This window comes from Aulonocara sp. 'chitande type north' Nkhata Bay, linkage group LG5, assembly GCF_057382095.1.
Source record: "Aulonocara sp. 'chitande type north' Nkhata Bay isolate Kocher_YH1m ecotype deep benthic linkage group LG5, A_spYH_male_GT1.1, whole genome shotgun sequence".
NCBI classification, from domain to species: Eukaryota; Metazoa; Chordata; class Actinopteri; order Cichliformes; family Cichlidae; genus Aulonocara; species Aulonocara sp. 'chitande type north' Nkhata Bay.
Window position 1 is genome coordinate 17659325 of NC_141348.1, and position 25981 is coordinate 17685305.

Below are 25981 nucleotides of genomic sequence, written 5' to 3' on the forward strand. Positions count from 1 at the left end.
CACAAGCCATCCCTCCCCATCACCAGTATTTCCTCTCCTTGGCGGACCAATAACGCGCAGTTTCACTCTCCCTCCATCTCAGCCAGCGGTTTCTTCAAGAATAAACTAAAAAAGAAGAAGAAGATTTATTTATTATCACTGCACGGCGTTCATATCTGAGAATTCTGGCTGCTTATCCTGTCTTGGAGGGAATCAAAGCATCTTTGTAAATATTTTTCCTCTCTGGTTGAATTACCTCTGACATGGAAGTGAGATGTCGTCCGGTGGTGATGTGCTGTGTTTTTGCCGTTCTCTGCTCCGCGCTTCCCCGACAGTCTTCTTACGGGGACAGACAGTACCTGAACGAGTGGGCAGTGGAGATCCCGGGCGGGCTGTCCGCTGCGGAGGCGATCGCCAGAGAGCTGGACTACGAACTGGTCCGACAGGTAGGCACCAACGCCCAGCGGCAATATGCGTGAACGAGTCTAAAATTAACTGTGTATTGGCAGTTTCCGTATTTGGCAAGAAATGAAGGCAAACTGGAACCAGTACAGAATTGTTGCAGGCTCGTTTTCATGTAACAAACAGCTCATTTAACAGTTAGAAATCTGAAAGCAGTGAGTGAAAAGGTAATTAAACGTGGTGCCGACAGTACAGGCTGTGGGCTGTGCTCAAACAACAGACCAGCAGGATATAGCTCTGCCAGTTACTCTGGTTTTTCTTGGTAAAGCCATTAAAGTTGAAGCTTATTGGTTTAACGATAGCCCTAAAGCACACACTGCATTTTTCATTAGAGGAAAATTATTTAATCAAGCTATGACTCACTGTTTACATCCTTCTGGTAACCCATACCTGGGAGTCAGGGTTTTAATATCCCTGCTGTGTGCATCACTGCTTTTCCTGTTACTGGAGACTGACTAATGCAGACCTATGCAAACATATTACACTGAGTCTCAATTAGAAACTCAATTCATTAATTCTTAGTGATCCCCTGACTTTGAAAAGCAGCGGTCAATGATTAACTGATCTTCCGTGTGTAAATGTTATAAGCAGTGTTCATTTGTGCAGTTTCTCCTACGTGAATTCAGTATGTTAGTCTACACGTTTCCAAAGAAGTTTGAAATAATTGCATTCATCCTCATTGGAAATGACATGTGATTGGTTCAGCTGTGGAACAGACTACGAACAGTAATCAATAAAAGCTTTAACAACCTTAAAGATCAATGTAATGTATCCAAATGTGAGCTTTCATAGCTGTAGGCCCCTTTTCTGTAGGCACTGCATTTTATTTGCTTCCAGCTGTAAATATTAGAAACAAAAAGTGTAAATAGGCTGATTTCTAATGATGCAGTTGGTCACATGCTGTAAAATGAAATAAATGAATAAAATATCACTCCTATCGCACATCTTGTCTTCTCCTCGGCAGATCGGGGCCCTGGAAGACCATTTTTTGTTCAAGCACCGCAGCCATCCTCGCAGAATGAAACGCAGCGCCAGCCACATCACCAGGCAGCTGTCCGAGGATGATAGGGTGAGTGGATTGTCTCTCTCCTAGTCTAACCTTTAAAGACTGAAAAAAACAAAATCCAATGCCTTCATCTATCTGTGTATGTGTAGGTGTTGTGGGCTGAACAGCAGTATGAGAAACGGCGCAGCAAACGAGCATCCCTCAGGGAGTGCAGGGACTGCCCGGTGGACAAGCTTTTTGATGATCCCATGTGGAACCAGCAGTGGTACCTGGTGAGTTACACTGAATTAAGTCTCAAAGTATAAAACATTAAAACATTTTGTACTCACTAGAACTCTTTAAACGCCAGATCTAAGTCGGCAACCACACTTCAACTCACATTGTGTTGTGTACTTTGGGCTTGGTTTGGCCTTCTGTTTGCATGCACCCAGTCTGTCTACCCATGAGACATATATCCCAAAGCCCTGTGAGTGCTGGACAGCTCCCTACAGTTTCTGCTCTGTCCCCACAGAGCCCTTGTGCTTCGAGAGGGGGATTAATGCATAAATATATATGCAAAATTTGCACTCTCCGGTCTACAAAATGAACAGCAAACGCTTCCATTTGTTCCCATAACCTCTGCCCAAAGAGTAGAGGAAAAACATGACAACAGTGAAACAATAGCATGGTATCAAGCAGTTCTTGCCAAAAGAGCCATTTGCTTAATTGGTTATCCAGTCCCTCGTGGAGATGAGAGGGATGGAGAGACTATAATCCAGCGGGATGGTGTAGAGTAGAACATTAGGTCTCAATTTACCCTCAATTGGATGTTTTAGCCCTGTGAGGCCAAGTAGTAGCATACAACAGTAGCATGTCACAGCATCATATCCCTTTCCAGATCCATTACTACCATATTCATTTAAACCCTGAGCACAAACTGACCCCAACATCTTCATAGAGTTTGATCCATAAGTTCAGGACTTTTAGCATGGTTGAATGCAAAGTGCCTACTATTGCAGCTGCTTGGGTTTTTGTAAGCTTTTCAGGGCAAAACACAGCTTTTTTCTTGCCTCTTTTTTAAAAAGAGATGTCTGGCTTTTTTTTACAAAAATCATTCAAATTCTGATTAATTGAATTAATTTTAGCTGATCAATTGAGTCACTGCTTTTTCTCTTACCCAAAAGGAAAAATAATAACCCTTTTTTTTTTCAGAGCGGTCCTTTTATCAGCAAAGTAGGTGAACACAAATGTCGCTGATCATAATAATTAACTGACCCTAACGCTTCTTTAAAGCGATCTGCAACACCTGCCTTACCTACGTCAAAATGGCTACATAACTGTGTGCGGCATATGTGCTGGTGTGTGAGTTTAAGGTGAAAGAAATAGAGAGCAAGGGATGTGCATTACGCTTAGCCCCGACTTTTTTGCACCTGCACTAACTGAACATGAGTCACACGCTTGTGCAGAATAAGAAAACAAATTGAGATGAATCATTTTTGCCGATGAGGGATGATGACACTAATGGAATTGGCCTTAAAGTGCCGCTTAGTGTATTTCCACATCAGCCTGTGTCTGTGCTGCTGCACGGCCCACAAGATATTCCTCCTCAAGCATCATGATTTATTCACTTCCTCCACTCAGCACGGACAAAAGCAGAGGTAGACAAAGCGATGGTCTCAGCCACTATAGTATAATATGTTTGGGTTTTTTTAGCTCTAGTGTATGCACACACAGACACACACACACACACACACACATAATAAGTAGATAATAAGCAAAGAAAAAAAGAGTGCTGAATGGTAATAGAAGGTTGCAGTGTGTGAGTAAAGCAAAGAGGTGCGACAGGTTACAAGACTCGATGATCACTGATGCTGGATTTGAGGTGGAGCTGTGTGACGGGGGCAGAGGCCAGCATAATGGCAGGGGAGGAGAGCTGGGATGAGTGTCGTTATCTATCGTGAGTGGGTGACTGCCTGAATTTAATCAGAGAGTGACTCATACTTGTAGCCTGAAATCCCCCCTGTTTGCGCGGGTGTGTGTGTGTGTGTGAGTGTGTATCCATGGCTGTACATGTGTCAGTCCACCTTAATTGTGCATCGAGGGATCTTTGTTCTGTGGTTTTAAGTCGCCACTCATTTGTTATATGTGCAGTGAGCGTGGAGAGACTTGAGAAAGCTGCTGCTGTGTTTACCATTAAAATCAATGCATTGCAGGTTACTGAAAGACCCCCTCAGCTGCTGTCAGCATCAACAAGTGAGTCATTTGGTCACACTGAGACAGGCGATGTGTAACTATGTGCTGTCTTGGGCGTACAAGCCGTTCTGACAAACTGCTGGTGAACAAATGTTATGTAAAAGTGTGACAGTTGTTGTGTATTTTCTCTGAGATTTGAGTTCTATTCATTGTCAGCTGCAACTGAGAGGATGGGGTGAAAACAGGGAACTGAGGTGGAAGTCGGGGAGGGAGGGGGGGGAAAAGGGAATATATCACAGGGATGAGTCACATCTTGGGGAAGCGTTCTGCAGTGTCTGTGCATAATGCACAAAGAGCAAAAGAGCAGAGTTCTTTTTTTAGGTTTAACTGTCTCCAGCTCTGAATCATGCTCTTCCCAAAGCAAACAGGCTTCAGCCCTGCTCCCTCTCCATCCACCCCCTGCTGATTTTCCATTTAAAACAGGCTTGATGCACTCCACACTGTGTAATGTTATACAGCCGCAGAGATGGATTTCTAAATATGCCGACAGGGGGATTGAATGTGTGTCGAGGCAGGAAAACCAGAAAAACTGTGGGCTGACACACACTTCATCTCCAGATATTGTTAGGCACTTTGAGGGTTAGGCTAATCAGCCGATTTGATGTTTTTGAAAACACAAAAGCCTGAATTATATGACCTTCCCATAGCAATCTGTTTTCAAGTGGCCCAGCAGTGAAAGTGAAGTGACAAAGGAAATGCCTCCAATTCGGTAATGAATTTCGGTAAAGGTCAGTGGAAGAACCAGGAGACTGGAGAACTTTGACTGACCGTTGCATGATAATGCTTTAACAGCCTGACTAAATGAAGTGGTCGTAGATATTTCCCACGTAATCTAACTTGAAATTACTCGTGTGTCATTTTGTGATGTCGTGCCTCTCTTCCAGCAAGACACGCGGACGTCCTCCTCGCTGCCGAAACTCGACCTGCACGTGATCCCCGTGTGGCAGAAAGGCATCACGGGGAAAGGAGTGGTCATCACCGTTCTCGATGACGGGCTGGAGTGGAACCACACAGACATCTACTCCAACTACGTAAGACACCGTTTCCATGGAGACAGCCTCCGTAGTCTGGGTCTGTCGTTTCCATAGCAATGCTGCTGGTGACACCTTGCAAGACGACTCATAAAGGCAGTATTAAATCATCTATATGATAATGCCTACCTCAGAGGAGCTTTATGAGCTTTCATTTCTAGACCCGAAATGGGCGTTTAACTGTAATGATGATTTCACTGCGAATGACTGCACTCCTAGCGAACAAGGATGCAAAATTTGAAAACATTTGTTGTTCCTCCGTGAATGTTTTGACTGTCTCGTAATTATGAGCCGATGAGACTGAGGGCGACTGAAAAGAAGCTCAAAGAGACGTTTCAGTTTGGCATAGTTTCTCTTGTTGAGAAAAACTCTAAAGGCTCCATCTGTGGTTTGGTTTCAAACAGTGCCGTTGCTGTCAGAAGCGAGCAGAAAGCAAGAGAATGAAGGCGGAAGAGACAGGGATTGAGCAAGAGAAGAAGAGAAATGATGTGTGACAGGGGTCATCCACAGGCCTGATGGAAAAGACTCCCACTGTAATCAAGTTAACACTGGTTAATCAACTAGGGCCAATCAAGTGAGACACTCATCCTCAGCGATCAGGGGATATGAGTGGCATGCATTTTCATTTACTTAATGGCAGTCCATTTAAAGATGACAGTCACGGCCATTAAGTTGATGTTAAAGCTGCTGCTGAGAACCAGAAACTGAAAAGAAGCTAAAACAGCTCTGTTTGACTTCCCTTTCAGCTAGAGGATCATTTCTATGATTGACTGCGCTTGTAATGCAGGAGAATGACAGGAATGAGAAAAATGGAGAGCAGATATATCTTGCTATAAATAAAAAGGGCAGTTTGTAAATTCATGCCGCAACCTCCTGCCAAGAGCAATAATTCAGTATGTGTGGTTTCACTGTTTGACCACAACACCTCTTTTCTCTGAACGCAATCATATGTGTTACCATGACAGGAGGTAGGCCATGGCGAATCTGTGTTTGAAGCGTGTGTCGTCACTGGCGTGAACCGACCTCATCCCATCTTTTCAGAAACGCCCCCTGACTGTTGTGTTCCCTTGTCACTTTTTCCAGGATCCAGCAGCCAGCTATGATTTCAATGACAATGATCCCGACCCTTTCCCCAGATATGACTCCACTAATGAAAACAAGTAAGTTAATGGCACTGGTATTCTCACTGCTTCATCTGTCTTTCCTTTGTTTTTTTAACAAAATAGGACTAACTCTTCCTCCTGTCACAACCTGGCTTGTAGAGCCGGGACAAAAAGATGGACACACCGTTTGCCAATTTAAACATTATCAGTTACAACAACTGAAATACAAGCTAATGAGGTGTGTAAATCAACAGGATCAGTGGGGTAGGGTGTGCATGTATGAAAAGATATTGCAAGTGTTGTAAATTTAGTAAATAACCAAAAATGAAAGAAAAACAAGTGCAGCGCACAAGCGGGAGTTGAGAGAGTGCCAGATTTATAGTCTGGAAACACAAGGTCCAGGTGTAGCAAAGACTTGAAACACATGAGAAAAGACTGAAAACAAGGGGCAGGGGTCGTCATACGTAGTTTAGCAGTGTAAATCCTTTCCATAAACAGAGTGTTTCTGCAGTAGCTTCAGATAACGGCAAGAAAATTGAAAAACAGCGCTCACGTTGGACTCACTTTACTCCTGTTTAGGTTAACAATCCTCCCTCTGCCAGCTGCCGCACACGCATGCACATCCACACACTTTATCCTCTGCCAGCAACCCCGAGCTCCTTTGTTATCAGAATACTCCACTCCAGTTCAAAGCCTCCTGGATGAATTGGAGCCAGTCAAACAAAAACACCTCTGTTTTAGCCTCTGCTCTAAATATGAAATTCAATGAGATAAGTTATGTAACTAAACAAGGTAGTGGGTAATGAGTGTTGTTAATTAATTAATTGTGTTTTTCTTCTCAGGCATGGCACTAGGTGTGCTGGGGAGATTGCAATGCGGGCAGACAACAATAAATGTGGGGTTGGAGTGGCCTACAACTCTAAAGTTGGAGGTAAGAGGTTTAGTTTCCCTTTTTTTAGATCCACAGTAGACAGATATTTAGGGGAAGGAGGGAGGGGAAATTTATAGATTTATAGATTTATAGCTAGACTGTTGTAGATCTCTCCTCTAAGAGAGGGGACAAGGCTCATGAGTGCCAAGAGTAAATGATGATATTTGTTCTCTATTCAGGATTAAAACATCACTCTTCCCTTTTAAAATCCCATTTGGGCTTTTTTTTTCTTTAGATTTCCTGATGTTGACACTCTGCTGAGAGATGATTGAGGATTTTTGTCCAATGACAAAAACATTTTGACCCAAGTTTAATTATTCATATATTTATTATAAGCCACCTCTTACAGCATCTTTGTCTTTGTGTGTAAAACAGATATTAACCCAAATGTTAAAAATATACCACGTTAAGAATCTCAACAAAGTTGGAACACATGTACCACTGTGAAGCAATCCCGTCCTCTTTTAATGTTCTTCTTAATGTTCTTAGTCAGGATGCAAAAGAGCAGAAATGGCCGGGGTTTTTTTCAGTACTCTGGCTGCTATCCTGGGATTTTTGTTGTTTTGGTTTTATTTTAAGCATGTGTGGAGGAAAGACTTCCTGATGGAGGCCTGATTTTGATACCAGATGGTTACATAATGTCAATCTACAAAATTACTCAGCTCCAATCCACTGAAACAATGATCTGCATATTATGGCTCAAAAAATATGAATGGGCAGCAGCAACATCATCTTTAAAATCTAAAGAGAAGAGTTTTATTCATAGCAAATTAATTAAAGTCTTTGACTTTTCTTTCTTTGTTTTAATTAAACCATAATGAATAGTCAGTAACTGACAGTAAGCCCAAGAGTCTGGACACCGCTCTGACCTTCCCGTCTCACTCTGCTCAGGGATTCGTATGCTGGACGGGATTGTGACCGATGCCATCGAGGCGAGCTCTATTGGGTTCAATCCGGAACACGTGGACATTTACAGTGCCAGCTGGGGACCAAATGATGACGGCAAGACAGTGGAGGGCCCTGGTCGTCTGGCGCAGAAAGCTTTTGAATATGGCATTCAGAAGGTATATGATCCAACTGGGAGCTTTGAAACACATTTGGCATTCCTAATAGGAGCTGCTATGTGCAGCAGAAAGGAAGTGTGATTGGAAAAAATCAATATGGACAACATAATTCGTTCCTGAGAATAAAACTGCTAATGACAAAGTGCCATGACTTCCAGTTTATTAGCAAAGATTGGCAGCGGACAGCACTGATTTACTCTCAGACTGCTTTTGTCAAAATAAGACAAAAACTTTTCACATGAAATTTATTACACCCTACACCTCTAAATAATTCATTAAATGCCAACATTTATATATTAGTGTGTAATCCTATATGACAGCATTACAGTGTTTGTACAGTGTCTTATTAGGAGTATAAGCTACAGGGCAATATCTGATAGCACAAACCCAAGCTGTGCTTGCTTTTGTCTTTCATGCCTTCTGTAGGGCCGTGGTGGAAAAGGCTCTATCTTTGTTTGGGCATCGGGGAACGGCGGCCGCCAGGGTGATAACTGTGACTGTGACGGCTACACAGACAGCATCTACACTATCTCAATCAGCAGTGCCTCCCAGCAGGGCCTGTCCCCGTGGTACGCTGAGAAGTGCTCCTCCACTCTGGCTACGGCGTACAGCAGTGGAGACTACACTGACCAGAGGATCGTATGTAACCATGTCTGTTTGTGTCACATGTAAGGTTAGATTGTGGCATGATTTTCGTTTTAACGTCATTTGTTGCCTGCTTGGTTTTCAGACCAGTGCCGATCTCCATAATGAGTGCACTCAGACTCACACTGGAACTTCAGCTTCTGCCCCGCTGGCTGCTGGAATATTTGCCCTGGCACTGGAACAAAAGTATGATCTAAAATTTGAACTCATTTAAAATATATTCATGCCATTGACAGTTTAAGTATTATTAAATGCTGACTGATCTCACTACTCAGTCCTGACCTTACCTGGAGAGACCTGCAGCACATCGTGGTCTGGACATCAGAGTTTGATCCTTTGGCCAATAACCCCGGCTGGAAGAGGAACGGAGCAGGGCTGATGGTCAACAGCCGCTTTGGGTTTGGCCTTCTCAACGCCAAAGCCTTGGTGGACCTAGCTGACCCGGCCACTTGGAAGCATGTGCCAGAGAAGAAGCAATGTATAGTCAGAGATGATTCTTTTCAGCCAAGGTGTGTAAAATTTTACAGCTGCTGCTCCATTTGTCTGCATGGTGTTAGTTTTATTTCATGTTGTAATTTATTTTTTTTAATTATTAATGGCAACAAAAGGACAAGATTTTTTGATCAAATGATGCATGATGATACTAGCTGTATGACACATGCACATTGTAACTAATATATCCCGGACATGATCGTGATTAAGTCCACCACACAATCCAACAATCATTTTCAGTATCTAATTTTAGATATACAGAGAGAAAGCTTGTTCCCTTTTGTCCTGACATGTTGATTCCAGCAGAGCAAACAGACAAACCCATCTGTGTTATTAAAGACACATCTGTTACTTGTTGATTCGAGTCATGAGAATATTAAGTCTTAAGCCTGAGCGCAGGAGATTTCTTTGCAATGAAAACGCACGAAAGCCACAGTCATTTAAATTTTATGCCAGCCTTTACCTTTACGTTTACCTGTTTGTTGAGCATTGGCATTAAGTATTCAAATACATAAGCTACCAGCCATGGAGAAAGTAAAAAAAAAAAAACACCTTCCTTTCCCTCTATCTCACTAGATGTCATCTTTATATTAACAAGAAATCGAAGAAAATTGATCCGTCATTGAAACTTTTAAGAGCATATTGGAAAGACTGACAGGCAGCCGAGGTCAGCTGAGCTGTGTCTTCCTGAAAGTGTCTGTTCTGCAATTTGCTTTGGATTATAGGACTCAATAGCACCCAGTTTCCCCATTACCGTCCAACATCCATGTTTAATCCCGGGGATTTGGCTTTACATTTCCGTCAATGCTTAGTGGGCTACAACCCCCCCTCCAGCTTTATGCCAGCTTGAACACGGAAATCCTTTCATTCATGTCTGGGAGAGATGGGGATTAGATTTTTTATTTTTTTTATGCAAATAAACGAGCAGAGGTTTCAAATGCCTCATATGCATTTTATATGTGCATATATATATGTGTCTGAACTAACTATAAACTGATATGCAAGCTGTGCAACTAAAGTAGTGCAGGATTTTGTTGTTGTTGTTGTTGTTGTTGTCGTTTTGCTTGTTTTAGCTGAGTTACCTGCAAAAATGAGAAAATGTCACGTATGATCAATTTTTGTCGTCATGAGGAGCTGTTTGCTGCCTGCTGTTTCACTGCTATTTTAATGCATCCCGCAGGGAGCTAAAAGCAACGGGGGAGATCACTATAGAGATTCCAACTAAAGCCTGTGCAGGCCAAGAGAACGCGGTCCGCTCACTGGAGCATGTGCAGGTGGAGGCGAGCATTGAATATACCAGGAGGGGGGACCTACACATCACACTCACCTCTCCAGCTGGTTAGAGACACGCACACAAACACAAATAACACACGCGAGCGAAATGACAAAGCTCTCAAATAATCCCTTTTGGCTTTTCCCTCAGGGACCAGTACAGTGCTGCTGGCAGAGAGAGAGAGGGACACATCCTCTAACGGCTTCAGAAACTGGGACTTCATGTCCGTCCACACATGGGGGGAGGACCCTGCTGGTACATGGACCCTAAAAATCACAGATACTGTGAGTTAAGAATGTATATATATATATATACTTATATATGTTGTGATGAAAATCTTCTTTCTACATGTATTCCCAATACAAATTCCACTCTCTACTATAAGTAAAATTAAGTCTTTTTTATATATTATATATATTTTTCAAACCTTACCCAGTCCGGCCGCATGGAGAACAAGGGTCGGATTTTGAACTGGAAGCTGATCCTTCATGGAACATCAGAAAAACCGGAGCACATGAAGAAACCTCGAGTGTACATTCCTTACAATGCCGTGCAGAACGACCGCCGTGGTGTAGAACATATGGATGACATGATGGAGGTGAGTGCAAGTCCAACATAAATTAAAACTGCAGGTGAATCCCTACGAAGGTTTGGATGCTAGACGATTGACAGACAGTAATAAGTGCACAAAGGAACAGATCAAAGCATCCATTTAAGATCAACTTGAGTCGAAAGCGCGAAGTTTAAACTATGTACCAGTTTTTAATTCTAATAGTGATTGGCAGCTTGATGCATATAAATCCTACACCACAGAATCGGTTCAAAGCCAACACGATAACCGTGCTTATGTTGTCTATTTGGTCGACAAATCTTAGTGTAACAAACACAGAAGCTTTTCAGATGTTTGATGATGTAGTAATGATCCTGTTAACTATGTAAAAGAATCCATGCAAAAACAAGAAATGTTCTGAATCCCAGTCAGTGTTACATTTCAGATAATCTCAAAAGATGTGTGGGAATTGAGCATTAGACTAAGTTTGAGAGCAATTGTTGGTGCTGCTCTCCCAGCAGCGCGGGGCAGCATTAGATTAGGGTTAGCACATTTGATAACTTAGACCTCAGAGGGTTAAACGATAAGGAGATGACAGGAACCTTGTTTAGATCTGATAACAGATGTTGTTTTATTTCAGCTAGCCTGTCTACATCTGCAAAGCAGTGATACAGGGATCTTGTCCATAGAAACGATTTTTAAACATATTTTACGACCCACAAGAATCAAAACCAAACTTTAGACCTCCTCATTGGATTATTCTGGTATCACTGTGAGTGTGCCAAACTAATGGCTAGCCTCCTTTCTCTCTTTGTGTCTGCTGTTACAGGAACCAACACAGGCCCAACCTCAGAAGACTGAGAATGCCCAAGCCTCTCCTAATAACTCAGAGAAGGAGATCAAAAAACCCTCAAATTCACCCTTCTCCCCCTCCCTTGCTCTGCTGCGTCTCCTGCAGACGGCCTTCAACCGGCAGACCCCAGCGCTGCAGCAGTCTGAGCCCATTGCCAAGGCCTGGAGGAAGCAGCAGCAGCTGGGCCAGAGCTTCTCTCCCCCTGCTACGAGACTCCCGCCTCAGAAGCTGTACCAGGCTCTGGACATGATCAACAAGTACCGGAGCCCTGAGGACAGTGTCTACAGTGACTACAGTGACGGCTTCTACAGCACCAAGCCGTACAGGCACAGAGATGACCGTCTGCTCCAGGCCCTGTTTGAGATGCTCGACGATGCCCGCAAGTGAAAGTCTAACAGAGCAGTGAGGAGATCTAAGTGGAAGAGACTGTTGGTTTGGGAGCTGTGGAACAAGGTGAAACGAAGAAGGCTGAGACCAGGCACTGGGAGAGGAGGAGGAAAAAAGATACAGAAAAAGAGAGAACTCTTCCTGTTCTGTTGTTCCCCCCAAAATGCTGCATATCTGACCTATTAACCTTCACTTGCCAATCACCTTTTGTAAACAGATATTTAAATTCCTTCATTCAGTGCATAATGTCCAAATGTGATTCAAAGCATCTGCTTTATCTCCATGTAGTGAAAGTAAAAAAAATCATTTACACCAGACGAAAAGTGGAGTTGGTGGTGGTGATGGGGTTGACGGTGGCCTTTTCTCTCATCTCTTTACTGCCTGCTGAAGCATGCCACCTTTAGAATCTAAGTTTTGTAATAGTAGCTATATATTATCTATATATTATTCAGAGACATGGATTGTAATATGGATTTGTAATTACATCAAAACTCTTGACATTCTGATTCAAAAATCCCATTTCTACAGACTTTTTTTTGGCATTGTCCAAAGTTTATGTCAATATGTTTCTCACTACAAATTTATTTGCTGTAGGGGACAAATTGATCCTAATTCAAATCAACATGAATTTAAGAGTGAAATTAAATTTGAATTCGATTAGTCATTTGAAAAGGTTTAAAAGTGTTGACTAAAGATTTATTCTCAGGGTGTCAGCGAACCTCAACAGAGGACTTTTCAAAGTATTTAGAGAAATATATTTAGTGTGACAGATTATTTAGTGTAAAATGATACAGATGACACGATAATACAGACGAAACATTAAAACTAGAAAAGATTATGATAGCAACAAATGACTGAAAGAGCACTGGAAATCTTTTCAGTTGGAGCGAATTACAGATTAATCTTCTTGTGCAATTTGTTTAATTTTGTATGAGTATAATGCTGCATTAAATTAAATATTTTTCTATGGATACCTTATAGGTTATGAAACAATATATAGAGTCTCAAACTATTTATTTTCTCGTGACACAGTTCAGTAAAGTCAGTGTAGTTATAATCACTGCAAATGAGCACTGCCAAAAATCCTGCTCTTACAAAGAAGCTCCTGTGCAAAAAGCTCTTTAATCAGAATTTGTAATATGCCATCTATAAACAGTTCTGTGAATCCTGGACACAATTTTTTTTTTTTTTTTTTTTGCATTATTATTTGCAAATAAACCACTTCTCTGGTGTTGTTTGATTTTAATCAATCTATTGACTGACCAAAAGCTGTGTAGAGTAGGGGCTCTGCAGTACAACTCTTAAGCACATTCATGTTGAACGCCTTAAAATATGCTGTAACACATGTGCATACTCATCTCTATGTGATGTAGGTTGGTTTAGAGATGCTAGTGTAAGTGTTTATGACATAAATAGCTATGAAGTTCTTATGCAGAGTCCCTACCCTCCAGCTTGGAGCTGCCCGCCCCCACTGCTCTGCCAGCACAGTGACAGGAAAACAACAATGTTTGGAAAAACGCTTTACATGCACCCTGTAATTTAGCCATTCTTTAGTGTAGTCCATGCTGTTTCCTTTATGTTTTAGTTTCTGGCTGAGACTTCAGGCCAGAGTTGTTTACACAAACCAATGTTATGTTGTGATATCTGTATGGGTGTACAAAAAATTATTATTATTTATCTTAATAAACTGCAAAGTGACTTCTTGTGTGTGTTTGAGTCTCTGGCAATAGGTTAGGGCCACCTTGCTAATACTGAGTTGGATCTCCCTTTTTCTTTCTGCACTGCTGTAATTCAACAAGGTGCTGCAAAGATTCCTCACAGATTTTTAGTCCATATTGACATGAGAGCATCACACAGTTGCTGCAGACTTGTTGGCTGCACATCCATCATGTGGGGCTTTGGTCCCTACATATCTCAGTGTAGGGACCAAAGCCCTGCATTGACACCTCGCACTGAAATTACAACTTGCTGAGAATAGAAAATCTGAAGGAAATGAGATTTTCATGCACTGTCTGTCTAAAATCTACAATTTCTTTTAAATTAAATAGAAGTACTAATTGTCCTAATAAGTTCTATTTTGTTAATTTGCACTGAAATGGGGCCACTGAGCTGCATATGTACACTGTCCAGATGTGTTTTAAACCTCATAAACATGCATTAAACCCATAAACATTCAAATATTTGCTTCAGTTACTTTATAATAACCCTCTTTAATTGCTTTTTTTTTCATGTGAGAGTGACAATGTTTTGTCTTATTGTATGATACTTGTTGCAACAATGCAACAAGCAGTTAGAGCAGCTTCTGTCACTGGATTTGATATTGAATAGTGCCACCTTGTGGAGCAGAAGGAGAAAGGATAAGGAAAAAATGCCTGATGCCTGCTGTATGACTTATCTGTGCAAATCTTGAGATTTAAAAATGAATTTGAGGAAGTTGTCCTTCTATTTTGAGTATCCTGTACTGTCTAAACAGAGGGGAAGAAGGAAAGAAGTGTGGGTGTAACACTACCTTTTAATGGTTTTCTTGCCCTGTTATGTCTTACTCTCCTCCCCTCATCTCCTCCCATTTCCCTCTTTTCCCTTCACATCTGGCTACTTTGGTTTTTCTCCAGAAGTGAATACTGCAAAAAGCCTGAAGAAGAATGTGAGAGGGGGGAGATGAAGAAAGGTATGTGAAGAAAAAGGAGAGGAAAATATTATAAACGCAGCGAGAGAAAAATACAAACCATAGGGAAGATGTGGGAAAACTGACCCCGAAAAAAAATCCTGGTGGAAAAACAGTGAGTTAAACAGTAGATTTCCAGGAAGAGACAGAGTGAGCAACAGAGAAACACAAACAGAGGAGCAAAAAAATAGTGCCTTCGGGAAAGGCTCTGCGTGTTTTACCACCAGCAGGTCACAGTATGGCACTGTTCCCTTTCTGCAAGGCGTCATCAGGTTAGTGCAATATCTATGACCACTGCTCCACCTCTTCGACTGATGTCAAATCTGGTTGTTTACGCCTGATTGATTTGTGCTGTATTTATGTACGCTAAAACTGGATTACTTTTAAGATGAAGAGACTCACATTGAATCAAGCAGAAAGAAGAACAGACATAAAAAACTTGCAGTTTTTTAAACCTATCATGCGATACAGAAAAATGTTAGTTTTATCTCGTGCAGTCCCATGTAATGTCAGTCTTTCTTTGCATCTGTGTGTTTGCCTTTCAAGCAGGACCAATCAGAGTGAGCAGAATACAACTAGTCCTGTGCTGTTTTCTCCTGTCTCTTATCATATGTAAGTGTACAGAATAATGTGTTCTGCTCTACCCCTTTGTGTCACTGCATACACCTAGAAGAGTACACAGTAAAAAACCTCAGCTGAGTCATGTGCTCAGTAAAACACACGCTTTTAATTAATTTCCACAGAAAAATGTTTATTTTTTTGCTTTTGGCTTCACTTGGGACAGATTGCTATGAATCATCTCCTCTAAATATTTTGCGCATAGTACAAGTTACAAAGTAGAAGTATATAAGATCAGTTTGCACTGCACAAATAAGCGTCTGGTGTTTCCTCCTCAGACTACCTTCATGGCAGCAGAGCTGCTGCCAGAGTGCACCCAGCTCACCCTATATTTCATCCCTTGGAAATGGACAGGGGGAGAAAAGTGACAGACATGGAGGTGCTCAAGGGAGCAGAATCGCAGACTCCTGCAGAGACGCCATGGGGTGCTCCCTTGGTGTGGGGTGACAGCCGCCACTCGGCATCGTGCAGGGCTAAATTTGCACAACGGGAAATGCGCATAGGTCTGCTGGCCTTTGTGGTGGGGACTTATGCCCAGTTCATCAGGCGTTTCCTGTACTCGGCTGAAACCTACTTTCTTCCTGGTCAAGTAGTCACATACTACATCCTCACAGATAATCCCCGCTCTCTGGATCCCCCCGTCAAGCTGGGGCCTGAACGAGAGATGAAGGTGGTTCCTATTGCCGAGCTGCCCGGGTGGGAAAGGCTGGCTCATCGTCGAATGACCCTTCTTGGTGATGCCATCCGAAAATCAATTGACAGTGAGACTGATTACATCTTCTGTGCTGATGTTGACCAGGAGTTTGTTGCTCCTGTTAGAGCGGAAATCCTTGGAGACCTGGTGGCTACACTGCACCCAGAACTCTATGGGATGCCAAGAAATGCTTTCCCTTATGAGGATGATGAAGGCTCATCAGCTTACGTGGAGGAGGATGAAGGAGACTTTTACTACACCTCTGAGTTTTATGGCGGGGCGGTATCTGAGATGTACAAACTTGCTCTCGCTTGTTCTTTGCTCATTCTTCAGGACCACGCTGATGGGATAACAGCCAGGGGCCTAGAGGAGAGCTACCTGAACCGATACCTGATTGACCACAGGCCGACCTGCGTGCTGTCCCCAGAGTACAGCTGGTGGGATTCTGACCTGTCTGCTCAAGTGCCTGTACATAGGCTGCTGTCCTTGGGAAGGCAATGTGAGTCTTATAATGATAAGCAGAGAGAAGAACACAAATGTTGATTTTTTTTTAAATGAAAAAAAAGACCCATAAATCTACACAGAGGACTGTTTCTATTGTTATATCTGACTGTGCTGTTATGACAGGACAGATGATGGAAAGAAAAGATAACGGAGGGGCACATACTGCAGTTAACGTCACAATTTCCATTTAACTGTTTGTTCTATAGGCCAATAAATGCAGCCTGCAATCACACCAGAGCAAACCGCGCAATCTGCACTGAATTAAAGATCCATTTGGGGGAACGATCCCCTGCACCTCCTATCTCTGCCAGAGCAGACAAAAAGAAATTGACCTGTCTCTTTAAAAGGAAAGTCCTGTCTACTCCATTAATGTCAGCCTCAGAGATACTGCTCCATTGGCTTTGTGGTCAGCAGCGATAAGAGTCAACAGAGTAAGTGCACTCTTTTCCCCACAGTGGCCAATCATTAACGAGAAGAGCTGCTGTTTCAAGGTTTTTAAAGACCAGGTGGCTGAAAATGGACACAACAGGATGCTGTCTGCCCAGATTGCACGTGTCTAAATTTGAGCTTTGTGAGAGTAAATGTTTTTGAAAATGTTTCAGGATGTACTGAATAGTTTCCACTATAAGCTGGTTTATGACTTGGAGTAAAAAGCAAACTCAAACGACCTGATGGTGGTTGTTTTGTGTTGTCTGTGCCTTGGCCTTTCTCGCTCTCTCTCATTCACACACACACACACACACACACACACACACACACACACACACACACACACACACACACACACACACACACACACACACACACACACACACACACACACGCGCACAAACATACACCCACATTCTCACTTTGCTTTCTTTTCCATGTGTGCTGTGTTTTAATGGGAGGCTTAAACAGCAGCAGATGTTTTCTTCTCACTGCCAACAGAATCTGTCCTCGGGGCCAGACCGCCACGTGGAGTGAAGTTGAAGGTGGATTTCAAATAATCCTGCAATACAAGCCATCACGGCTTGCTACCTGCATGTTTTTTGACTCATTACTGGTATTCAAATTGGAACAGAATTACTCAGTGGACTTTCTGTCTCATAACACCCTGCTTTCACATATCGACAAATGCACAGAACACAAAGTGATTTCCGTGTGCAGAGTTCCTCAACATCTGGGGCTAGTTTCACTAAGACAGACTGACTGTGCCTTACATCTAAGTAGTCAAATTAATGTACTGAGAAAAAAAAAACATCTTGAGTATTTTTTTTTATCTTTTTTGAAGCCACTATCACTGTGGCTGTTACAATGGAAACCTATTTCTTCTTTGGCTATAAAAAGGGGGAAAGACATGGATTTTATGAATCTGTATTTCTTTAATTAGATCAGCAGTCACCAGAACTATAGATCAGCCTGTGAAACCACTCCCTTGCTTTGAACACCTGCTTTGAAAACCTTTGTTACCAACAGTATAAAGGGTATGTTGCTTAGTTTACCTTTATTCTGTCAGTCTGATCCATGATCAGTGCCCCTTTTTCATTCCACTATGCAAAGCAGGTTAAAGCAGGTTTAGTGGTGGTCAAAGAGAGCATATTTCCAGGAGCAGCATAACCTAAAGCAAAAAAGAGACAACACAGAAATCAGTGATGTGAGAAGATATTAATCTGAATATCAAATCTTACTTTGCTGACAGATAAATCTGTTGTGCTGGATGAATAGGACAAGGGTGATTCCTTCAATTCTTATTATATAGAATAGGGTTCAAACTCATATACTTCCTTGAGTGGGCTGTACACAAATGCAAAATTACCTGTTGAAATGTTAAAGAGTCATCAGTGGCTTGAATTTCTTTGGCTTCCCTTATTTCAATGTAAAACAGGCTTTGATCAGTTATCTCTAAAATGACTTTGGTGAGTGGCTTAATGGTGAAGTATGAGGTTACTCTTGCTGTATACCATTCCTGCACATTTTTATTGCAGGGATAGCCTGGGAAGTGTGCATAAATAATAATAATAATGGACTGCATTTACAGAGCGCTTTTCAAGAACCTCAAAGTGCTGTACAATTCCATTATTCATTCATTCTCACATTCACACACTGGTGGAGGCAAGCTACAGTTGTAGCCACGTCTGCCCTTATTAAATAAATAAATAAATATTATTTATTTATTTAAAGACTAAATAAATAAATAATACAGCTAAATAATTGACATGTGTGATTTGGTATCCACATTGTATCCACATAAACAGACATGTGAAACCAAGAGGCCGTTTGAAGCCTACAGCTCACCCCGCCTACACGTGTCTGTGCTAAAGGAGAAATCTTGAAGCATCTGGATAAAATCCAGTCCAGGATGTTGCTATGAGGCACTGTACCTCTGCCTGCCTATTAGTCTCAACTACAGTTCACTGAAGAAGTAGGTTAAAGTGTCGGAGAACACCGGTGATGATGGTGCAACAAAATCTTTCACATATAAAAATTAGAGCTTTAACAGCTTCGGTCTCCAGGTGGAGAAATACTTCATTTTGTTGAAATGATATTCCAACAGGCCGAGGCAAGTTATACATGATGTCGAAGAGCATCACACTAACCAGCAGCTGGAGAATGAACAAGCTTGCAGTTTATGTGATCAATTAGCTTCTCTGCAACAAAAGCTGTTGATACTTTTATACGCAGCTTTTGAAAGAAAACACATTGTCCACACTATTGGCAGTGTTTATAGAAAGTGTGATAAATAGTTCCAAGCACTAACAATATTGCACTACTTCTTAAAATATAACCACAGACACAACAGCATGACAGAAGCTGATACTTCTCGTTCACATTAATGTATATGAAAACTCTGTGGAGTTTAATGTGTGTTAACATACTGGATGGAGTTTTCTTCATTATTGATATAGTAAAAGAACATGTAAGAAGGAGTATTCAAAGGCTGAGGAATCATACCTCTAAATGTAAACCCTTTGATCTAAGTAGAATAAGTGCATCTTCATCACTCTTCAGACTCCACTCACTAAAACCTCTGTTTGGCATCAAAACTGAAGCCTGACTGGTCAAATCATGCATTCATTAATATCAACACTCAGCTCAGTTTAAACTGTTTTTGTGCTCCAGGTAACAAACTTAAGCATCACGTGTTTAATGTTTAACCTGAAAACAATGGGTGTGTAATTTTTAGGTATTCCTAAGCTTCTACCAGGCGACACTTGACACCTCTGTAAACACAGAAGCTTTAAAATCAAGGAGTCCTATCTTTGTTTAATTGTTTGCACACCAGGCAACCCATCAGATAAAGTAGAGCACGACTTGAGTTGAAACGACCTCACACTTCATATTTGCATGTATTTGATCCAAGAGAAGCCACAGAACAGGTTATGTAATGCTTATGAAGTACAGCTTTCCTCCCAGCCAGGGTTGTGTTTCACTATTGTCAAGCAGATAAAGGTAGCTTACAGTCAGTGGTATTAATGAGCACACTGTTGAAATCATGTTTTTTATATAAACTTTATATGTGCATATGTTTTCTAGAGAAATGAAAAGAGTTACTTTGTCAGTGCGCTGATGTATAAGTTCTCAATATGTTTGTGCGTGTGTGTGTTTGTGTGTGGGCATGCATGCAAGTGTGTGTAACTACTCAAGGGGAAGGGTGGGGTAAAGAGCCATGATAATCTGCTTGATTCACACAAGCCTTTCCCCACCCTGCCTGGGGCTAAGCCAATAATCACCATTCCAGGGGACTGACACTGGGAGATAGTCGTCCAGCTTACAGGGGGGTGAAAACTTGTGCTGATGTTATCTTATATGCCATATCATTAAAGGCACCATATAAAATACTATCAAGCTATAGGCCAGTATGGGTGTTTATAGTTCAGAGAGGTCCAAAAGTAACTGAAATTCAGGATAACAGTGGTAAAAAAACTTATTTGAAAGGAAAGGTACTTGTTGTAGACTGTATGTTGCTCCAGCAGCTACCTTTCACAGTTTCGGCAGGTTAGAATCAGTTTCACCGTGTCAGCAAAACACAGCAGGCAGAGGAAGAATGCGCAGCTGAAAGAGGTTATTGGCTTACACAGAAGGGGGACTACTAACTAGTAATTTTTCCTCTTATAGTAATAAGCAATTCCTGCAGTCTCGTTTTATTAAACACATAGCAAGATACAGCTGTGAATTAGGCTGCTAATCATATCTAAGTTATAGAAGAAATGCTTAATATATTATTAATGCCCAAAAGTCTTAAAAAAAACCATATATATCTTTACGACGTACTTAAAAGTCGCTGTGGTAAAAGTTGAAGAAGGAAAAAATAGCAAGCTGACAAGTGAAGACATACAGAGGTGTGAGTCCTGAGGGCAGTAAGCGTAATCCCTCCCAGTCAGAGTGCGAACAGTGAGCTTGGACTGCTAAATGCTCCAGCCTTCAGAGGGACGATGGTGGAGGGCTGGTAAAGATGGCGGCGCTCTCCGTGGATGGGAGATACGGATTAAATTGTGGCCAACAAAGCGCAGAAAGAGTCACTGTATTACATGTAAAGTTAACCGAGACAGCACTGAGGGCGATAGAGACCTACCAAAACTGTACGGTGAGTAAAACGCCGTGTATTTCAAGAATAAGGACTCAAACTGACACTGCTCGGATCAGCTAGGAAGTCCCAACTGCCACGCATAGCTAAAAGCTACAAAGTTAGCTAAGCTGTTGACAGAGCGAGTTTCAGCTGGGTTTTTTGATCACATTAGTTGGGTGTCGTGAAAGTAATCAACGGCAGAAGATAAATGAGACCTTGGTCTTATATTCTAGCCAGGTTTTACGAACTGACAAATATGATTTAACGTAAAAACCTGTTGGTTGAGCTGGACGCTGATTAGCTAACGCTAGCTCTACGTTATTATGTTGTGCTGACCAACCTAGTCCATTTTTTTTCTTGCCAAACTAATGTTGCTTACCAAATTAGGAAAGTGGTAGGCTCATATCGACTAATACACTAGACAAGCTTCATGAGCATAGCGTTTTAACATTAAAATATTAAATCGCAGTCAAGTAACCTGAACTTTTTTTTTCGACGACGTTATATATTAAGAGCAGGAGTGGAAACATAGCAATAAATGAGTGATAATCTAACTTTGATCACAGGTTCGTGCCGTTTGAAGCATGTCGATGACTGGTTAGCTTGCCATATGTTTAGATTTAGCCAGCTGGCAAAACCTAACAAAAACCTGGCAGGGATATGGAGCTCCTAGTCAGGCTCGCCCTTTTTTAACTGTTTAACTTTGTTATAATCTGTTGCAGTCCAACACTAGCTAGAGATACAACTGAGCAAGCATCTCCAAGGTTTTCATAGGACAAATATTTATTTATTGAGTTTCTTTCTTTCTCTCTTTCTTAATTCATTCAATATATATCTTTTTCTAGTTGGCATCAAGCTTCACTGAGAAGAATGAGCCAGCATTTATAAATATGTCTAATACAAGACCTTAAAAAAATGAAAGGAAAGCAAGAAGAACAGCTTATTTTTGTCCTTTTCTTTTTTTTTCTTTTTTTTTTTTTTTTGCATTAATGTAATGTATTTCCATACTCTTTCTGAACTAATTCAAGCCAGTGTGCTGTAACACAAAGTAGTGCTTTTAAAACTACTGTTTGCTCTGGATCACTGCATGCCTGTGCCGATTAAATATAACTTGTTAATCTTGAACCGTACGAATGGTGTAATCTTGTTGAGGTGAATGCAGGTGGACTAATCTGAACCTCTGCAGTCTTGAATAAGGAGGCCTAAAGCCAGGTTACCTGACTTTTCTCTGCCAACAACAACGCTGTTACGTAACACACTGGCCAGGTCTAGGTCTCCACTCAGGGATGATACATTATAGCTTGCTAGTAGGCTATAGTGTGCTGAGGTTTCTGAGACTTTATCATTTTATTGCATATACACTTACCTGTCCGTCTGCCAGCCACACATTGTATACATTCTTGTATGATAAGCTTTGGCTTATTGTCAGCCCCGTGAGAATTCCTCTTGCAAATATATGTGTTTATAAAATGTGGATATAAAGCAAAATCCAAAATGATTATTCACACGGTTTTGTGACAGCTGGCAGGCTGCGTTATCACTTAGTTGAGGGAATTCTTTTGTGACAGCCCGTGCTACAACCTTATTGGATGTGGTAATGTTGGTCTGTTCTCTGCACTGAACAGCAGCCTGCAATCTCTTGCTGACTGAGCAGCCAAAAACTGCCTGCTTTTTGTTTCTCTCTCCCTCTCGGTAATGTGTGCTGTAGCTAACCCAGTCATCGAACTCTGGAAGCCGGCTATCTTTGTCTTTCTGTGGTGATGTGAAATGTGATCAGAACGGTGCGAGTGGGGAGGGGGAGGGAGTATGGCTTGGAGTAGCACAGCTTTTACAACCATGACATATTTATTTCAATGTTTAAAAAAAAAAAAGTGCCCATTTTATCCAGTCACCTACTTCTTGAGTCGCTTTAGGAAGACTCAGCAACGTGGAGAATCTGTTAAAATGCGCATACCTCCCACTCAGACTAGTTCACAAGTCTAGCTGACTGGTTCTTCTGTGTACTTAAGCTGGGTGAAGAAACTGGGAGTCATGTGCTTCTCCCAGCTTATTGTATACCGCTGAAGAGCAGCCACCACATATTTGTGGCTGTCACTCTTATTTCAAGTAGCCACTGGCACAAATGTAAATAAAAGAGATTTAGAAATCTACTATTTAAAAATATCTGGTTTGTTTTTAGTGTCAAAACAAATCATTTCACCTACCACTTAAAGACACAGGTCATTTTGATTTATATAGCCTCTCTCTCTCGCTCTCTCTCGCTCTCTCTCTCTCTCTCTCTCGGCCCTCAGGTAAAGATTGTCTTTAAGTGGCTCGCTGAGCATTATATGCTGCAAATCACCCATGGCTTCAGAAAAAAACATGCAAGCTGTCCATACAAGGAAAACTGCAATAATTGGGTGACTGTTTAAATAGCTCTGGCCAGACCGATGTGCTTTGAGCTTTGGAAATGTGAGGCTTCACACTATTTGTCTGATAATTTACTGACCAAACAACCAGTTGGTTAATTGGTGAAATAATCTGAAGATCAGCAGCAGCACTGCATCAGACACAGCGCTGTTAACAAGTTCCCAGTTGCGTGATTGACAGGGATTATCTTTGCTGTGCTGCCTCTTCATTTTTTCTCTTTTGCATCATGAATACTGATTATGACCTAGTTACTTGCTCTCCCACAGACAAAGAAGGCACGTGCTCGTCAGATATCAGCTGGCTGTCAGCTATAGTCCTAGCAGCATGTTTTTAAATGTAGCCTTTAAACAAACATGCAGAGCAAGTGGTTAAGCATTCAGTATTTGTCTGCATTATGATGGAAGCATATGTTATAGGAGGACTGGGAGTAAAGTGTAGTGTAGATTCTAGGCCTTTATTTTCTGTTTTGTTTTTTGTTTTTTAATGCTTATTTATGTCTGTATATATTTTTTGTTTCAGGGGTTAAAGTATATGTGTGTTTCCCATTATTTGCAGAATGTTCCTTCTCTGCGGCCAACGATACAGTTCAAGGGACTACAAGGGGTAAGTCCAACAAGGAAAACAAAAAACCTGGTTGTATTTTAGGTTGTGAGTCTTGCATTAACTGATAAAAATAAGCTTGCCAGTTGTATTCATTGATCCTAAAATCAGTAAAACCACTTAACAATTTCTGGCATTAACTCATTTTAGCACTTGTAATAAAATATAAATTCAATACAAAATGGCCAATTTAATGATTTTAATGATTCAAACGGAATTGTTTATAAAGCAAGATCATTTCTTTTTTTCTTTTTTAATGTGTGTTTTCCTCTGATGTTCCTCTCGATAAAATATCAAGTTAATAATTGGTTCATATATATTTTTGTATGATGTATGTACTCCATAATGGCATGGCTCACCTCCCATTAGATGATAAGAACTTGGGTTGTCCTGTTTCCTCGTAACTCTTAAATTGTTCACATCATCCTCTATAGCTCTACTGCTGAATACACTGTTATACTGTTTGTGTTATACTTAATATGTATGTGAATTATTTGACAGCGCATTAAGATTCCCAAGAGTGACTCTTCTTCAGACGCCTTCCACAATTTTGAATTCTATCTGTCTAATGTGGGCAAGGACAACCCTCAGGGAAGCTTCGAGTGCATCCATCAGTATGCGTCGAGGTAGTGTTAATAGCTGGTCAGCTGAATCAACTGTTACTTTCTTACCACACGTTGCTGGAAGGTAATCCCTCTCTTGCATTACATTTCTCCTCCACACTCCCTCTTTGTCTCTAGCTCAGGGGCCTCACACCTGGCATTGTTGGCGACAGTACACGACAAGGTCACAGTGTGTGCCACCAATGACTCCTACCAGGTGACCCGGGAGCGCATGACCCAGGCTGTGGAGGACACACGAGAACGTGGGACCAAAGTCATCAAGCCTGGTGGTCAGTACAGAGGTAAGACCCTTCCTACAATCTCGCTTATTTCCCACTGCTGCAGTCAAAGGGCGGTGTGGATCCCACATGTCACCATGGCTTTACAACCCCTCTTCTCTCTTTTCAAACTCTGCCTCTTTTGAGAGCCTGAATAGATGAAAGCTGACAGACTAACTCTATTCAAAGCCATTATTGCGACTGACTAAGCTATTTTGCCGTCTCAGTTTTTTCCAGATTAGGAGTCTGTCTGATAATGACAAATGGTGGCAGATAAAGCTAATGCTGTTTTAGTAATGCATAGCTTGCCACATAGTACACGCTTTACTTTTGTTTTATTGTGTTTAACATTTATCTTTTCAACAAATTATGTCTTCATGTTTTCCTTACACATGAGGGATGTATAGTTGTTACAGTGTTTTATATACAGATAGCTGTTGCTCTTAAACTTGCTGCATGTTTAGAATGACTGCTGGTACATGCAGCTAATCTAGGCCTACATTAGGTATTCCCTGCTTTTCAGATGTCTGACAACAAAAAAAGAATGCGTAAAATTCAAATACTTTGGCTTATGCAACGTTAAAAGATAGTTTGACTGATCACAGAGAGTTGATACTCAGCAATGTAACCAGACTGCATTCACAGGCCGCGCCTGGGTGCCAGCAAATTTAAGAAGACAACTTTGTTGTCTTCATCTTCTACAGTAATCAAGTATTTTAAATTTCACTATAACCCACGGTAAAGAGCTGTTGCCCTGTTCTGTATTTATTTTAAGTTTTCTGATCTCTATCCTGATCTGAATTGTGATGAAATTTTGTTGCTTGCCAAAAAAGAAAAGGAGGGCAAAGTATATCTGTCCCATTTCACTATAGAAATCGCTACAAATCCCAGTTTGTGGTTTAAATGTCATTATTTTCACACATACAAGTAAGCATTTAAAAATGTACACTATTTACTGTAGATGTAGTCTAAAAGCCTTTTATTTTTCTGAGCCCTGGGGATATATTTGCATGTACTGTCACATAGAAACTGGGAATCGAGATGATGTACAGAA

At 41.3% G+C, this 25981-nt stretch overlaps 3 protein-coding genes and 1 long non-coding RNA gene across 6 annotated transcripts in view; 3 read left to right on the top strand and 1 right to left on the bottom strand.

Moving 5' to 3' along the window:
• On the top strand, positions 1-13706 carry pcsk1 (proprotein convertase subtilisin/kexin type 1). Its single transcript, XM_086291754.1, has 14 exons — positions 1-425; positions 1406-1510; positions 1597-1719; positions 4564-4710; positions 5794-5870; positions 6656-6744; positions 7636-7808; positions 8235-8447; positions 8539-8639; positions 8729-8962; positions 10126-10283; positions 10369-10502; positions 10655-10816; positions 11598-13706. The coding sequence occupies exons 1-14, from the start codon at positions 243-245 to the stop codon at positions 12006-12008; spliced, it is 2310 nt and encodes a 769-aa protein (XP_086147880.1). The 5' UTR covers positions 1-242; the 3' UTR covers positions 12009-13706.
• LOC147330157 (uncharacterized) lies at positions 7814-21319 on the bottom strand. The gene is made up of 4 exons (XR_015129070.1): positions 20808-21319; positions 17974-18089; positions 8741-8901; positions 7814-8628 (listed from the first exon to the last, which is right to left on the bottom strand). It is a non-coding gene; the product is annotated as an uncharacterized LOC147330157 (long non-coding RNA).
• Positions 14564-17157, top strand: LOC147330158 (globoside alpha-1,3-N-acetylgalactosaminyltransferase 1-like). Of its 3 annotated transcripts, XM_086291758.1 has the most exons (4): positions 14564-14945; positions 15220-15285; positions 15570-16484; positions 16696-17157. In XM_086291758.1, the coding sequence occupies exons 1-4, from the start codon at positions 14912-14914 to the stop codon at positions 16701-16703; spliced, it is 1023 nt and encodes a 340-aa protein (XP_086147884.1). In that variant the 5' UTR covers positions 14564-14911; the 3' UTR covers positions 16704-17157. The 3 variants fall into 3 exon arrangements, with proteins under 3 accessions (XP_086147884.1, XP_086147882.1, XP_086147883.1); XM_086291756.1 differs by having other exon boundaries at positions 14566-14945; positions 15570-17157; XM_086291757.1 differs by having other exon boundaries at positions 14566-14945; positions 15223-15285; positions 15570-17157.
• ell2 (elongation factor for RNA polymerase II 2) overlaps positions 20785-25981 on the top strand; it is a 15186-nt gene continuing 9989 nt past the window's right edge. The window contains exons 1-4 of the mRNA XM_086291755.1: positions 20785-21056; positions 24003-24050; positions 24549-24673; positions 24788-24951. Coding sequence (XP_086147881.1) covers positions 20925-21056; positions 24003-24050; positions 24549-24673; positions 24788-24951 — 469 coding nt within the window. The 5' untranslated portion in view covers positions 20785-20924. The remainder of the gene's footprint in view (positions 21057-24002; positions 24051-24548; positions 24674-24787; positions 24952-25981) is intronic.